This window comes from Xiphophorus couchianus, chromosome 18, assembly GCF_001444195.1.
Source record: "Xiphophorus couchianus chromosome 18, X_couchianus-1.0, whole genome shotgun sequence".
In the NCBI taxonomy this organism is placed as follows: Eukaryota; Metazoa; Chordata; class Actinopteri; order Cyprinodontiformes; family Poeciliidae; genus Xiphophorus; species Xiphophorus couchianus.
Genome location: NC_040245.1, coordinates 20,392,413 through 20,409,278, shown reverse-complemented (window position 1 = coordinate 20,409,278; position 16,866 = coordinate 20,392,413). Strand labels below are relative to the sequence as shown.

General features: G+C 36.3%; 1 protein-coding gene across 2 annotated transcripts in view; it reads left to right on the top strand.

Annotated features, from left to right (window-relative positions):
* Positions 1-16,866, top strand: part of grik4 (glutamate receptor, ionotropic, kainate 4) — a 334,582-nt gene that overhangs the window by 170,959 nt on the left and 146,757 nt on the right. For both annotated transcript variants that reach the window (XM_027999192.1, XM_027999193.1), the window contains 2 exons: positions 9,647-9,811; positions 16,684-16,781. In XM_027999192.1, coding sequence (XP_027854993.1) covers positions 9,647-9,811; positions 16,684-16,781 — 263 coding nt within the window. The remainder of the gene's footprint in view (positions 1-9,646; positions 9,812-16,683; positions 16,782-16,866) is intronic.

Genomic DNA, 16,866 nt, shown 5'->3' with positions numbered 1-16,866 from the left:
TCATTTCAGACAACAACGAGACCCACTACAGAGAGGAGATTCTGCAGCTCACTCAGTGGTGTTCAGCCAACAACTTGGTGCTGAACACAGGGAAGACCAAGGAGGTCATTGTGGATTACAGAAGGTCCAGGAGGTCGGCTCACACTCCCCTTCTCATAGATGGAGAAGTGGTGGAACGTGTGGACAACATCAAGTTCCTGGGCCTCCACATCACTTCTGACCTCTCCTGGAACACAAACACCTCCCACCTGGTGAAGAAAGCACAACAAAGGCTCTTCTTCCTCAGGAAACTGAGACGGGCTGGACTTTCCTCACGGCTGCTCGTGAACTTTTACAGGGCGATGATCGAGAGCATCCTCTGCCTCAACATGACTGTGTGGTATGGTAGCTGCACAGCATTGGAGAGGAAACAACTGACACGGGTGGTGAGAACAGCACAAGGCATTGTGGGATGCCCCCTCCCAGACCTGGACTCCATTTACACAGACCGGGTCAAGAAGAGAGCTGGATCCATAGCGATGGATTCCAGCCACCCGGGCCACAGACTGTTTGTGCCGCTGCCATCAGGCAAGCGGTACAGGAATATACGGACTACAACAAATAGACTGAGAAACAGTTTCTTCCCCACAGCCGTCAGAGCCATTACTCCCTGCCGCCCCCCCCCCTCCCACACATATCATAACCTCGCAGTCACACATACATATCCCCCACCCCCACACAGCCATATTGTTCTGCACTTTGCACTGTCACATCATCTGTACTTTGCCATAATTGGACCTGCTGCTACTTCTTTGGTGTGGTTGAGTGCCTTTAGTTAATTTAGTTGTATATATTGTTATTATCATTATTGTGTGTTTGCTTATTTATACTGTATATATTTGACCTTTTGCACGGGAGCTGCAATGGAAATTTCGTTGAATTCTGTTCAATGACAATAAATGCTATCTATCTATCTATCTATCTATCTATCTATCTATCTATCTATCTATCTATCTATCTAAAGTTAAATTATCATGAGCTTTATTATTTGGGTATAAAGGGCCCGGTCATTAGCTCCACCCCCCGGACCGACTCTGACTTGTTCCAGCTACACACTTTAGTATGAGATTCTATTGGCTGAATTTATATTGGTGACAACAGAAAATCACTTTGTTGTCACCAGGTCTTTGTTGTGCAAGTTTTCTAATTTTGTAAGATAGCACCTCCACTCCCCTTGATGTTTTCTGCTGCAAGGCTTGAGGTTGAGATTGATTAAAGCATAGAAACGTAAAATACATCTTCAACGCTGCTGTATAAGCTGTCATATCGGCATGAGAAGTTTGCAGTCATGCTGCTACAAGTGAATGAACTATTGCACACATGAAGCTCCTCGTTTGGCTGCTTAATTACACAAGTGCAGGGGTGTTTTGAGATCCCACGGGTTCCTGAGCACACATTATTCACACACTGTGTATAAATCTAATGTCTAAACGACTCTTATAGCTGTCTAGTTTTTCCTACTAATTAATGTCAGCACAGCCACCACGTAAAATGAGGAATGAGGTTAGAATGGGTAAAGAAAGTGTTTGATTAATTAACTGTTTTCTGCATGAAGTAAAATAAATTACTAAACAATGAGGACTCTCACAGCATTGAGTTCTGAGTTCAGAAACAGAACAAGTCAGTTCTACTTTGAAGAGCTTTAAGTCCAAATTACTTTCCATCTGATAATGGTGTGTTTAACCATGACACAGCACTCCAATTTCAATGTTTTGTTGGGTTCAAGTTCCCACACAAACAGTTCAGCCTCAAAATGTATTCACCTAGCTAAAAAAAAAAAAAGCACTCCCATTTTCTTAAACTGACAACCAGACATTTCCAAATGCCAGAATAATGATACAGATTTTTTTAAAGATCATTTTAACTACTAAAAGTGTTTGGCCTCCTGGCCATCAGTACTTTTGGAGGGGAAAAGAGGGATGCTTGCAAGGCTTAGAGGAACTGTGAAGTACGGCGTCCACAGCATCATGCTTTTGTTCCCCTTCATCTAGTTAAAGCAAATTCTGGACATATGAGTAAGCTACAGTACATGGAGTAGTATCACACATGTAGGTAGAGAATGCACCAGGTCAATGCTGAGAGGCCCAGGCAGACCAAGCTATGACTCTGAGATGTTCTTTCTGTAAGAAGATACCTCAAACACCACAACCGGTTTCTCTATTTGCGTTTGGCTTCAGCATAAATAAATGTAGACATGGACACTAGTACAAACTGTATTTTAATTAAATAATTATTGATGTTTACAGCTTTATTATCAGCTTCACTTCCTTAAAATATAGAACCACCCTAGTCTGCCATTTTAACAGCAGCTAGAAAACTTAGGAAAATCTAGTTAAGGGTACTTATTTTTTGCTGGAGAATGATTAAAGCTTATTTATGCAGGTTTGACAATTTTTGTAGTCCTAATTCCTCTTTTTGTTAGTAAGTCATCATAAAGGTAGCCCCTTCTTATCCTTTCTTCTAAATAAGGTATTTGAATAAAAGTCTGGTTCTTGACTCCATGTTGTCCAACACCATGTGAAATCAGCTGTACGCCTGCTTCGACTCTGTTCAGCAGAAGTAGAAAACATACATTATTACACTTCTAACATCCAACGTTTGTACTTCATCACCAAAGAATAATCATTAAAATACCAGTTCAAGTATGAAAAAACTGCTCAGCAAATGTAAAAAGGGTTGGACTGCTGCAATCCCTAGCAAAAATCTTTATTAAAATCTTTTAAACGAGATAATTAATTCTAAATAAATACATAAAATCTGAGTGAAAAAAATATTTTTCCTGTGATATTTTTACTTCTTTTACATTGTTGGGCGAGTTGATTATGCATGTTACATTGAATGACACTGGAGAAAGTGAAGACTAACTTTTGAGTTTAAATAAAATATTCATTGTGAATCTATGTGAAAGGATGACATGTAGAAACTCGTTAAACTGATCAAAGAGGGCAATTCTTTTTTTTCAGATGTGAAATCTGTTGCCATGACTATTACAGCCTTTTTATGTTTTATGGAAATGCATTTTTAAATTGGACTTTTTAGTTAAGTGGTGGGCTTTTTTCTTTTTTTTTTTTTTTACAGATAAATAGGCAATATAAAATTTTCAGCATTCAGACTTAAAACAAATAAAGCTAAATTGGTAGTAAGTAGTGACACATTCAAAAAGTGTTTGAGGTAATGTCTACCATGAGAATTTAGGCTGCATTTATTCTTCTTCTGTTGTTGTTGCTTCTCTTTTAAAGACACCCAGCATCTGTTTAATTTTCTTGTTCCATGTGTCTTTAAGCTGCGAGAAGCTTTAGTATAATGCCTCTACCTGTATTCTGACACTTTATCCACTTAAACCAAATTAAACCCATTCTAAGTTCACAAGCGGATTGAACAATCATCCAGTTTGAGTCTTCATTAGTTTTATTTTCTCCCACATTGTAATCACAGAATCTATTTTACTGTTATATCTGTAAAATCACAAAAATCATCAGTTACAAAATTTAACTGAAAATTCTTTTAATTAGTTAATGTTTTTCTTTTGTTGAGACACATTTTGCAGTCTATTTACATAATTCAAACCTATTTACATAAGTACAAAAACAGAACATAAAAAAGATGCATAAATAGATTTTTATATTTATTGTTCATTGTTAATTACAAGAAAGTACCAAGTATATTAACGAATAAAACCAATGAGGTGCTCTTCCATAGCAACATAATAAATGCAAAAAAAAAAAAACAGCATACAAAAAATAGTCTGGCTTAATTGGCTTTGATGTTATACAGTTTTTCTGATTTATGTGCCAGATCCTCAACTATTTTACTTAAAGGGAATGTATTACGTATTTTCCAGGCACGTAGCATCATCAAATAACTGTTACCTTTATTTATTATAAAAATGCTATATATATCAAAATAACTTACAATTATTGTACCTTTGCAGTATGGTGCCTTGAAAAAGGCCTATGTCTCTTTAAGAAGCTCCTACCCTTTCTGACACTCAGTCCTCAGCATATCGTGACAACAATGTCCCCATGACAGCAATGTTCCCCCATTGTGCTGTTTACAATCATTCTCCAAAGTGTTGGGAAGAGAATAATTTTTTTTGATACGCTCAGTGCAGTTTCACCACAGGTTTAATTGCTGCTGCTCTGATATCTTTCACTTCCTTAAATGTGCCTGCCTATTCAGCTCCTTTTTAGTACCAGTGGAACTGTCGATGTAGAAATATTCCAGAATGCTGTTTTGCATTAATATACCATTTATATTTACAAAAAAAGTGAACCCTTTATGTTTACAAAATAACTGATCGACTACAACCATGCCAATGGAATTATCTCAGAATGTGAAAAATGCTCATGAAAAGCAAAAACATTAAAGTCTAGATGAAACTACACAACATACATTCAAATGGCAAACTAAAAATAAATTAAACAATATGCTCATAAAGTGAAAAGCAATGGTCTTAGTATAGTAATTTACATCCAAAATATCAAATCAAATCAAATTTTATTTGTATAGCACCTTTCAGCAACAAGGCATTTCAAAGTGTTTTACATCATAAAAACATAAAATTACAAAGTCATAGAAACAATTATTTTTCAAAAGCAACTCTAACCCGGCGGGTTTTTAGTCTAGATTTAAAGGAACTCAGTGTTTCAGCTCTTTTGCAGTTTTCTGGAAGTTTGTTCCAGATTTGTGGTGCATAGAAGCTGAATGCTGCTTCTCCATGTTTGGTTCTGGGGGTGCAGAGCAGAACCAGAACTTATTTGCTCGCCCTTAAATTGTCCCCAAACACTCCAATGTAGAATTACTTTTGCCCTCAATCCTTTAAAGTTTTTTTCAGGTCTTACGTTCTGCCCTATTTGCTGGTCCTGGGAAAACATTTCCCTCAGTTAAAAGGTTTCGTGATGAAATTGTTTGCATATAAGCCAATTAACTCTGTGCAGTCATCACAACTGAAGCAGTTTAGCCAAGTGTATTTTTCTTAATATCCATCAACAATAAGCATAAGTGGTACAATATAATAAACTGGGAAGTAAAAATAAAGGATAAAACTGAAAACCTTCTCAAATGCAATTACACTGTTGCTGATTTCATGCTGAAATGTTCAGTTGTTTACAGACCTCCACTCAACTAGGATATTTCATGTCATCATATTTATTTTCTTGCTTGGCATACTCTAATAATATCAATAAACTTAACTTGAGGGTGGGTGTTAACATGGACTGTAACACTTATCTGTATGTATTGGGACACTGAATTGTAGAGATCTGTACAGGTATCACCCATGCCTACCTCCTTTATATGCGTTTGTGTGTTTTTGTGATCTGTAAATACATGAATGTGGCAGGGAAGAACAAAGAAAACACACCTGGTAACAATTCTTTCTGAACATCCAAAAGTTTGCAATTTTTTGCATATTTTACCAGGCATAGCAAAATAAAAGACCTCAGGATTGCTAAATGGGTGACAAGGCATTTTAGTGTAGGCTTCACTTGACCCATATCTGAACTACATACTGAGTCCTTATATGCTTTCGTGACTTGAGGTTAATGAAGCAATTTATTTACAGTAATTCCAAAAAAAAATTAGGATAGGTCTCTAATTGTAAAATAAGGGAACTTTATTTACCCTAGTCATGAACATAACTTAAATAGAACAAAATCTCAACATTATAAGCATGAAAAAAAAGTTCTGGATAAAAGAATGTATTGAAAAAAATCTGAATGTGATTGCTGTAAACACTACAGACAAGACCACTTCTTTAAATAGATTAAAAAGGAGACTTTGAAAGGTCAAACTTTTATTGGAAATCTCTTGTCCTAGTGTTCCTTGAATGAGACAATAACTATTAATGTATTGCATAACGATTTAATCACATTGTGATATTTTAGAAAAACATATTTTGAATCAGGCAACAAATATTTGACACCCCAACCTCCTCTAACTGGTTAAGGACAGAGTCCATCAAAGTATTTACAGCACATTAGCTGGAACTAATTTGTAAAAGATCTGGTAAAACATTTGTTAAAGTTAGCATTTGCTGAAAGAGTGTGTCAGACATTGAGCTAAAAGAGAAAACAGTAGATGGTTCAGTAGAGTGTGTTTTTACTCTTTGCTAGCCTTTCCCAGAAATACTTGAGGCATTTATATTCCTAGATCACAAAAACCATTGGTCCCAATTCAAAGAAGTATAAAAACTGATGGTGTAGAAAACAGAAGGTCAGTGAAGTTTCAAACTTGTAAATGTCTTTTTTTTTAAAACCATATCATAAAATGTAATGTCTTAGAGCTGTAAATCCAAGACTGTAAATGACAGAATTCCAAAGCTGTATCCATAAACCAATTAGCCATAAAATAAAAATTATCCATCAAATACTGCATGAGTTTCTCTCCTCGTGCCAAAAGAAGCCCTAAAACACATTTCTTCATGAACATTTGTCCTCTAACCGGCTACGCAGTCATTTAGAATGGCCTCAGCAAATTTATCAGGCTATATTTTCAACTGATTTTAGTCAACAGAGTAGTTTGTGTTGCTTTAAGTTAGATAGTCTAAGTGTCAAAACCATGTAGGTGGAAATCCGCTATTAATTTAAGAAAATAAAAAGGATGAATTTTAACCCCCTACTAATTACCAATAACCTCTCCACAGAACTTTCTTGAAAAACCTCATCTACTCCCTCAGGTGGAAAGAAATTTGATTTAAGAATCAAATTCTGCAGTAATGAATAAGTGAACAATTTAAAAATGTCCCCTTTTTTTCAAGATTTATCTTTTTTTAGTCATGTAAGCTGGCCAACAGCTTTTTATATACCTGCAGCAAATTTTAATGCAACATTTGCTATTTAGAAATCCTTGTCAGCTACTTCGATGGTTTAAAAAAATTCATTCTGGGATGATTGCAAAACAAATTTCTAAAGATGCCAGAAAAGAACGATACGAATTGTCTGTGTAAATTGCAATCCGAAGCTCCTCACCAAATCTGTAGGGAAACAATGTGTACGGTTCTCTCCAACCACGTTTTTAGCTCTTTTCTCACTTTCACTACAGACAAGATTTCCTAGACATGCTCCAGAGGGACCGCATGTCAGAAAAACAACTTTCACCACAGATTGCTAATAAAGTTTGCAGAGCCAGATACTTTTTTTACTGGAAAAAAGCAAATGACTGTTGTGTAAATACAGAAGGTAATGTTGCTAGATTTTAGGGAGAGCTTGGTTTGTGTGTGCAGCCTGGTCTTTGACACAGTGTAAGGACCATTTTCCTAACGAATTCTACACTGTGGGGACTGACTGCTCCTTATGGGGCCCAACACCCAGGCCCCATAAGAATAAGAGCTGTTTTGGGGTTATGTTTAGGACTAAGGTGTAAGGTAAAGGTCAAGTAGACTATAGGAATGAACGACAAATGAATGGAAGTCAATGCAAAGTCCTACTGAAGATAATGTCTGAAATGATTGGTCCACCAGAATTCAATGATTTGTAAGGGCGAATGAATAGTTTTAGCACAGTATTGTATACCACTAATCACTAGATCATTCCTGCGTCTTTAGGAAGTCTGTGCTCCAACACACCTTATTCACATTTTTTTAACATCACATGTTAAACGTACCTCTTGCCTACCAAGCATCCAAATTACATTCTTTAAATCCAGCTGTGTTCAAAGCATGGAATTTTGTACAACAAATAGGACAAATACTCATCTGCTGCTGCTTTGATGTTTTTATTATTTACTTGGCTGAGGTCTTGGCGTTCAAGCAATTATCTGTTATTACCTCCTGAGGAAGTGGCTGTGCTGACATCTTTAAGTTGATCTATTTTTTACATTTGTTTAGGGAACATTGACATCTGGTTAGGGCTCTTATAAGTACTGATCCAGCACAGGTCATAAAAAATCTTATTCTGGGTCAGACACACAGTGAAAACCATGAGACAATTCATTTTAAATGATGAAAGCATATGTTATTCAGGTTCTTCCCGAGCTTAACAACCCAGAACACGGCGGATGTTTGCTATGAATGTTTAACCACCAGTTCAATATCTGTACTGTCAAAGGTCAGTGAATACATTCATGACGTGATTAAAATATCACAGCATGCATGCAAAAATATCACCTTAGCTTTTTAATGCCCTATGCGATCTTATTCATATATACTTATTCACATATATAGAGCACAAAGTACAAATAATCTCTCTATAACTTGCTTAGAAGAGCCCAACACAAGAGAGGAACTAGTTATCCTGATTGCAGTTTTACAGTACAGTAAATATTGCATCCAGAAGGAAAATAAATCAAATGTGAGAGTAACACTTTTCCTGAGCACAGTTTTATGTTGCAGTGGTAAACTGATTTAATTTAGCTGTAGACTCACTCTGCAAGCTATTGCACTGATTTCATGAAAGCATTAAACAGCTGCAGATTCTAAGGGCAGCAAACAAAATTATTACCTACATCGTGTTTTTAAAAATGTTAAAACACTCAGGTTGTAATGTAGAAACTGGACTTGGTTTGAAATTCTTACCATATGATAACCTTAAATAAAGACGTGCAACATGCAACAAAAAACTTTTTTTTTTCCTCTCACTGCTAACAAAATAATATAACATAAGAAAGTGGCAATATGACATTAGTACTGGTAGTTAAGTTAAGCTGTCTGCATAGGTGACTAGCGTGCAGACAGTTTTTAAAACAGTATTCTCCTAATAAGACTGATTGATAGTGCATTTGTAGCTTCCATCTCATTACTGAGCATGCTTTTTACGAAATGCTTTTGTAAGATTTTCAATGACACAAATTATTATTCCATGTAGGAAAATGAGTCACAATTAATTGGATTTTAATGAAAAACCATATGTTGACAAAATAAGCAACATTTCAATTTAAGATCCCTTTTTGCTTTTAAATTATTGAATAAAGAGACATATAGGCTCCACAACAAAGATTGTTTTTAATCTGGTATTTAGGTTATTCAACTATCAGATTGGTGCCAAGTGCCATTCAGTTTTCAAGTGTTTCAGGAACCTATGATTACTAATGTAATTTCTTTGAAAAAATACTTCTTTAGAAATGTGGACTGTAGACGCTGACATTTGCGTTGGTGACTTCTCTGCTTGCTGCAACATGTTTTGCATTGAGATGGAATAGCTTCAGAAATAGATTAACTCCTTTTCGCAAAATTTGCACACAATAGTTGTTTCCAGCATCCCATCAGATCGTTTTTTTTTTTTTTTTTTGTTGTGTTTTTTTAACAAAGACTTGATTGGCCAAGATTGGCCTTTAACATCTATTGGTGTTGTTTGCGGATGCCGCTTGTGCATCAGACTCACAGGCGTACCAGAAATACAATGCAAAGGTTCCGACTCGGGACTTTTGTTTGGGGAATGTAGAAAAAGTGAATAATTGTGTCAAAAATTTAAACACGTTAAGATCTACGTGACTAATAAATCAAAATTAACATGTCAAAGTTCCCAGCTTGATACATCGTGCACCACTGGAGCACCTGGTGAGGCAGGTCACACTCCTTCAAGTCAATAAAAAAAAAATCTGATTTGTAGTATAAGTGTAGAGAATATATCTTTCAATTCTTACTTGTTGTCTTTTACTTTGTTCTTGTCAGCTGCCATTCTTGATGATCCTATGGAGTGCAGCAGGGGAGAGCGTTTAGCCATCACGCTGGCCAAAAATAACATCAACAGGAGCAGCAACCGCTCTACAACAGGCAAGCTGGAGGTGGACATCTTTGAATTGCTAAGAGACAGTGAATATGAGATGGGGGAGACAAGTAAGTGTCTTTGATCAGTGCAGTAAACATAAAACATGTCTTCATGTATGTTGTGTTTTGTCGTTCTTGTTTATAGTGCTATGAAATAGTATTTGTTCCCTTAGATATTTACTGTTCTTTTTTTGTCACACTTAAATGTTTGGGATTCTCAGACTAATTTTAATCTAAAATGACCTGAATAATTACACAAATACATCCTTTACAGTATATGTGATATGAATTATGGTCCACTGTGCTTTGCAATTTTTTTTAACCACATTGCAGGGTTTTCAAGCAAGAATGCCTTGCATCACAAAAAGGATTTAAGTTTCGACTTTGACTAGGCCACTCCAAAACCTTTAGTTTGCTTTTCTTTTGACCCACTCAAAGATAGACTTATCCTGCTGTATAATCCAAGAGGTGGCTGAATATTCCCTTTCAGAATTTTCTGATACAAATACATGCTTCCATCCCAAAGTATCACACTGCTAAATGCTATGTTAGTTTATTCCATAAGTTTTATATATTCTTTTTTCTTTTAACTGCCAGATGAGTCATTGATGTTCTTCTGGAGTAACTTCAATATGTGAGCAATTCCTGGGAAATTTGCCTCTGTTCTATGTTCTCTCTATTTGTGCATAATCAGGTATCACTGTGGTTTCCTCAAATCCCAAAGCTTCACAATTCGTTTCGTAACTTTTCTTCTCAAATTGTTAGATGTCACTGACTGCTTCTCATCTGTTCTTGAATTTTGTTAGATCAAGGGAATCTTTTTGAGGTCTTTCAATCTTCTTTTCTTTTCAGAGATGTTCTATTAAATTTTTCTTTTGAATTTCCAGCCCTGGCAGTAAGTACAAAAAGCTTTAAAAAATTGCTTTTTTATGAAATCTACATCCGAGAATGGTATTTTGATTTACTAAAGTTATCTTTGACATTAAAATTTGTTTGATGATCTGAAACATTTAACTTTGACAGATAAGGAAACTCAGTAAATTTGTAAGTGGCAAATATTTCACAGCACTCCTAGTGTGTGCTTTGTTCTGTCAAATCTGAGAAAAGAAAGAGAGGGTGATCAATGTGAAATCTGCTGCATCCAGTCACCAACTGCTCCAGAAAAGTAGCAAAATAAAGCTAAAAACTATAGAAAAACTAAATGTACTTTATAGTACTTTGACATCTTTTCACCACCCACTTCATGTTCTCACCTCTAGTAAAGGTAATCTAATTAGACTGTATTTTGAGCAAAGATATAGAAATTGAAATTAAGGCATGTTGTACAAACTTAAAGTCTGTGTTTTCTCATTTATTGGCAACTGTAAAGTTTTAGTTGTTTATTTTGCATGTTTTCTGCATCAAAATAGTTAATTGTGAAACAATATAGTTAGGATATAAGTAAGAAGAGTGTACTTATCTACCAAAAAACATTAAATAAATGAATTCAAGTTCTTTTTGTGCAACACTTAGTCAGATATTAAGAATAAACAATTCTGTATTCGGGAAAAAAAACAAAGTATTGTGAAAATGTTGAGACTTGCAAACCCATACAAATAATTAAAAGGATTCAAAGTCACACAAATGGATTTACATTTTATTAAAACAATCCATTCATAATGATGCAACTGATTAAATAATTTCAACAATTGCAGATATCCATTTTGTTGAGCAAAGTTACTTTTGGAGCATGTAGGAAAACCAGCATCTTCATAAGATTTGACTGAAATTCTGGGACAGGACTGTAAAAATGAAAGTTGAATCAACAGCACAATTATTTTAAGCAAGATTGCCAGGAAAATTATAAAACCAAATGAGAGAACATTTACACTCACCAAATGTTTTAAGTGATGCTTTTTACTTGTTATATCTGATAACTGGAAAATGGTTTCCTCAAACCTCAAGTTTTATTGTTTGACCTTTTTGAATTTTTATTGAAAACACTCAAAAAATCAATTCTGCACAGTATGTATATTTAGAAAACGGCAAATTTTCTTAACTACTGCAACAAAAGGCATAGAAATTGATTTTCAGTGTGAAATGATGGAGCAAACATGAAAGATTCAGTGGAGCTGCTTCCATAGAAACACAGATTCACTTACTAGAGCAGCAGAAAACTTTTATGTTTTCTGTCTGAATAAAGACTAACAAGCCTAAATGTTCCTGTTTTTCTGTGTGTATGGCAGCATCAGTTCCTGTGTGTAGCCTAGATATTGTTATAGTACAAATCCTTTGTGTGTGTGATTAGGGCCAGGAATTGGATTAGGGTTGGATCAGTGGCCACAGTTATTGTAGATGGAAATATCAAGCAAGAAATACTGCATGCTTTGCTTCATCGCACAAATAAACAGATACACTTAGGAGTGCTTCTAATATTGTACATATTTTATCATATTCAGTTTAAAATAAAAAGTTTATCAAACACATTTTCAAGTAATCAAAATAATATCTTTAGAAAAATTGTGAGATGAAGCCTAAACAAGATTAGAGTAAGACAACATATTTGGTGATAAATACCCTCCATTGTATTACTCCTCAGGTTCTCATCAATGCAAATTTAGATTATATTACCAAAACGTATTCGGTGGAGTCTCTTCACACACATAGGTACTGGAGTGATGTCATCGTCTTGATTAAATTGGGTTTAATCATGTCAGCTACCCTTTACGCCCATAACACATTAGACTGTTCTAGAAAGACTTTTCACAAAGATAAGGAGTGTGTTCATTGCAATTTAAAAAAAAAAAAAAAACATTCTTTCAGAAGTGTTTTGATGTGTGTAGAAGGGGACCCAATCGCAGCAGGCAGTAGACGTAGAATGTTGTGGATGTTTTAATGAAGAAAATCAACTTACAAAAATCCAATAAGCCAGGGTACAAGACAATCCAAAAACACAAAGTAAACTGGTGACAAAAGGGAACAACAGGTAATCCCGGGAGGGTAGTGAAGAGATGGACTGTCATGTCCATGGACTGAGATAGAGGAGCTTAAATACTGGGAGGTAGCAAATGAAACAATGGAGGAGATGGAACTAGCTAGATGAGATAACGGATTGCAGGTGTGAGTAGCTGGCACAGGAACTAGCTGAGGGTCAGGGAGAAGGTGGCACAGGGAGGCTAAGAAGATACACTGGGGAATACAAAAGGGAGGAAACACCAGGGAGCTGAAAATACTTCTAATACTAAAGAAACACTAAGACTATAGAAAACCTGATACACTAGAAGAGAAAAGACATGAGGGAAAATAAAAACAAACCTAAACAGAAACAAGGCTGATCTAACAATAGTAAGAACTAAGGAACGTAGAGCTAGAATAACTAGAATGACTAAACAAAGAAATAACCTAACTAGAATCACTAAAGAAAGTGCATTTGTGACCTTTGACATTATACCCACAGCTCTAAAATGTTCAGTATAATAAAAAAAGCATTGTTTTGTCATCATTTCAGAAAGTGAAACTTATAGATTCATAGAAAAAAGGAGTAAAATATTTAAATAGTTTATTTTAATTGCGATGTTTGTTTATAGATAATAAAAATTCAAAGCTCAGTGTCTCAAAAAATTACAGAATTGCATAAGATTAATAAAAACATTCATTTTCCAGCCATGTTTGTTGGGTCTGGTGAGTCTGATCAGCTTAGCTCTGGTTTGCACTTCCTCAGCGGTGTTCTGTCTGCAGGCGGCCAGACTTGGTGAAGTTGTGTGTCTTAGCTGTGGAACGATAATTGGCTGCTATTTCTTCTCCCTCTGTGGGGTGGCAGCCGGTGTTACTTGTTGATGGCACTCTCCGCGACCCTGTAACTACAAGGTTCCTTTTGCAGAATTCTAAATAAACCAGGGTCGTAGTTTGCCCCGTTAGGTCCTGGATGCACTAACAGTAAGGAGTATTTCTAGAGCCTTAGCTCCTTGGACATGGAGCGGACTTCTCAATGTCACCCTCCCAGTTAGCATGTCAGAATAAAAATTCTTTGACTTAGGTGTGGGATTCTAAGGATGTCTGTCACATCAGAGTGTCCTTCTTGAAACCCCTTCTCCTGCTGCTGCTGTAACCAAGGTTAATACAGTGTATTGTTGAGTCATAGTTTCATAGCAGCCTCCTATGTTCCGTCCTTCATGACTGGATGTCCAGCAAACAATATAGTTGGGCAGTTGCCTTTTGCCTAGAAACTGCCAAACCCAACCTTGTTCATTTGATTGTCAGACAGAGAGACATAATTAGTCACTCTGGAGAAAATGTCTACACTGCTCTAATCTCCAGTGGAAGCATGTTTTAAACCACTTAGATGTTGCACTTGATTGAAGGTCATGTTACACTGTTCTTGAGTTAATCTGAAGACCACATGAAGTGTGGAGATCTGTAGCTATTAAGTCTGTTGAAATTTATGACGATCTGCACACTATGTATTTCATTATCTGCTGACCCTGCTCTGTGATTTACTTTGCGACTGACATCCTCATGATGCCAGTCACCTCCACTTTGTTTCAAACCAGTTGACTGTGAACTATTTAGTAACATCACAACTAGACTTCCTGTACAGATGTCACCCAGTCATGGTACCACAATGGATTACATCGAGCACCTGAGAATGAACCTGTCTTTCACAAGCATTTGTAGCTGCAGTCTGCATGACTTTGTGTTGAATTTTATACACTTGTGGCCGAGAAAGCATTTGCAACACTGGAATGCAGTGGTTTAAATCGATGAACAAAAACCGTTGATGTTAAGCTACATTTTTAACAAAAACATTGAGTTTCACATAAAAAAAATTCTCTTTTTTTTTTTTTTTTACAAAAAACAAAAATATCCAAATTTTAGTCCTAGAAATCAATGGTGATAACTTTCACAGACAAAATGTTTTTGCAAATTTTTCATAACATTGTGTTTACTTGTGAGAGAGGTGGGATAGATTCCACACAGATCATAAATGCTGTGTCTAAGCCAGGGGTGAGCAGTCCTGGTCCTCGAGGGCCGGTGTCCTGCAACTCTTAGATGTCTCCCTGGTCCAACACACTTGAATCCAATAGCTGAATGACCTCCTAAGTGCAGTCAAGTTCTCCAGAGTCCTGCTAATGACCTCATTATTTGACTCAGGTGTGTTGAAGTAGAGATGCATCTAAAAGTTGCAGGAGACCGGCCCTCGAGGCCTGGAGTTGCCCTCCCCTGGTCTAAGCCATTGCCTAGATGGTGTTTCCAAGTGAGCTGAATCAATGCATAAAGCTAAACTTTTTGCTGCTCTGTATTGATTAAACTATAACCTTTCTGAGCTGAATGTTGCATTGACATCAACCTTGTTGCAACCAGGAGTTCTCATGGGGGCCAAACTCCATCCTAACAATGCAAACTATAATTTCCAAAGTCCTGCTGAGGATGCAGGTCACATCTTACACAATAAATACAAAAATGGCACATACTGTGTTTGTGTATGGCATTCTTGTTGGATTTGGTTATTGCACTTTTGGTATGCTGCAGATTACCTTATCTTTGAGGTCAAATTGATCCCATAAATAATAGCAGGATTAAAAAAATATGGAAAATAGATGTTAGAAATATTCAATTCACCAATAATTCTATAAGCGGTATATATACAGTACAGACCAAAAGTTTGGACACACAGTTGTGTCCAAACATTTGGTCTGTACTGTATATCTATATCTATATATATATAGATATATATATATATGTGTGTGTATATATATGTATATATACTTTCTGGTGTTATGTTTTAAAACATCTGTGTTATAGCAATATTTTATTTTGATATTAAAGATTTTGACATGTCGTTGACATTATTTATTTTACCAGAGGAGTCTTTTTTTTTTTTTTACTTTTAGATCAGTTGTATAAAACAAAAGTACAAGAGCCAGTTTGTACAGTTAGTCATAATTTCAAAACAAATAGCAGCATCTTGACCTGCAGCCAAATCAATCCACTCTATGTTTCAATAAAGCTGCACAGACAGGTGCAGATACTTTTATGTGTGCATGCCAAGGGAAGAGGATCATACATATGCATGTTGTTCTGGAGCAGTTAAGTCATGTGTCATGCTGTAGTTCCCACGGGTGACTGAAAGAACAATTATTAATAATTTGATTCTCTGTCTCTTCACCCCTGAAGAAGTTTACCCACTTTCACACACATGACTGATAATTGCTTCTCTTTTGCCCCAGTAATCAACACAAAACTACCAGGACTTACACACACCTTGCACACACAAGAGCGGCACAGTTCTGTGCTTTCCCCCAGCTCCACACCACAGTCAGCAGTGTTTTAATTATAAAGCAGGGATTATAAGATGACAAGAAACAGCATTCTGTGTTCCAGTTTGAAAGATGAAAGCATGTGTACACAAGAGAGGAGTAAAACTCATTTTCACTAAAATGTTTCTGTCAAAAGATATGTTTTCAACCCCAAAGGTAAAGCCTTTAAATCAGTCCTTGTAAATGTAGAATTCAGAGAACAAGACAAGATGTGTGCCACTTTTGGGGATATTATTCCATTCATGTGCAAATATTCAAATACCAGATTTCAGCTTTTAAGCCTCCAGATATTGCTATTTCTGTCTCTGTGCCTTTCTTGGCGTCTGTCACTCTGTTGATCTGTGTCTCTTTCCGTTTCTATGTTTTCTGTCTCCATATGTGAGCACATATCGCATTAATATCAATCCTTCCTATAAGATTAGCTTCCAACGGATTGACAAAGATCTGGGGACATGTATTTGTCCATATTCATACAGCAGGAAATTCCCTTTAGGCATTCGAAAAAGCCTCTCTCTACCTGTTTGTTTAGAGGTTGTAACAGTTTCCATGAGTATCTGTTCAAATATGACCAAAAGCTTTATTAGATACATTTCCCTGCTACCTAATTCTAAAATTCGTACTCTACATGTCTCTGTTTCCTTTCAGTGTGCCAGATAATGTCTAAAGGGGTTGTGGCAGTCCTCGGCCCATCTGCCAGTCCAGCTTCAAACTCCATCATCAGCAATATATGTGGAGAGAAAGAGGTGAGTCCCTGCACCCTATGGGCTTGTAGCCCGGGCTCACAGCTTGACCACAAATAAGAGCTTTGAAAAATAGAGCTGCTCATTA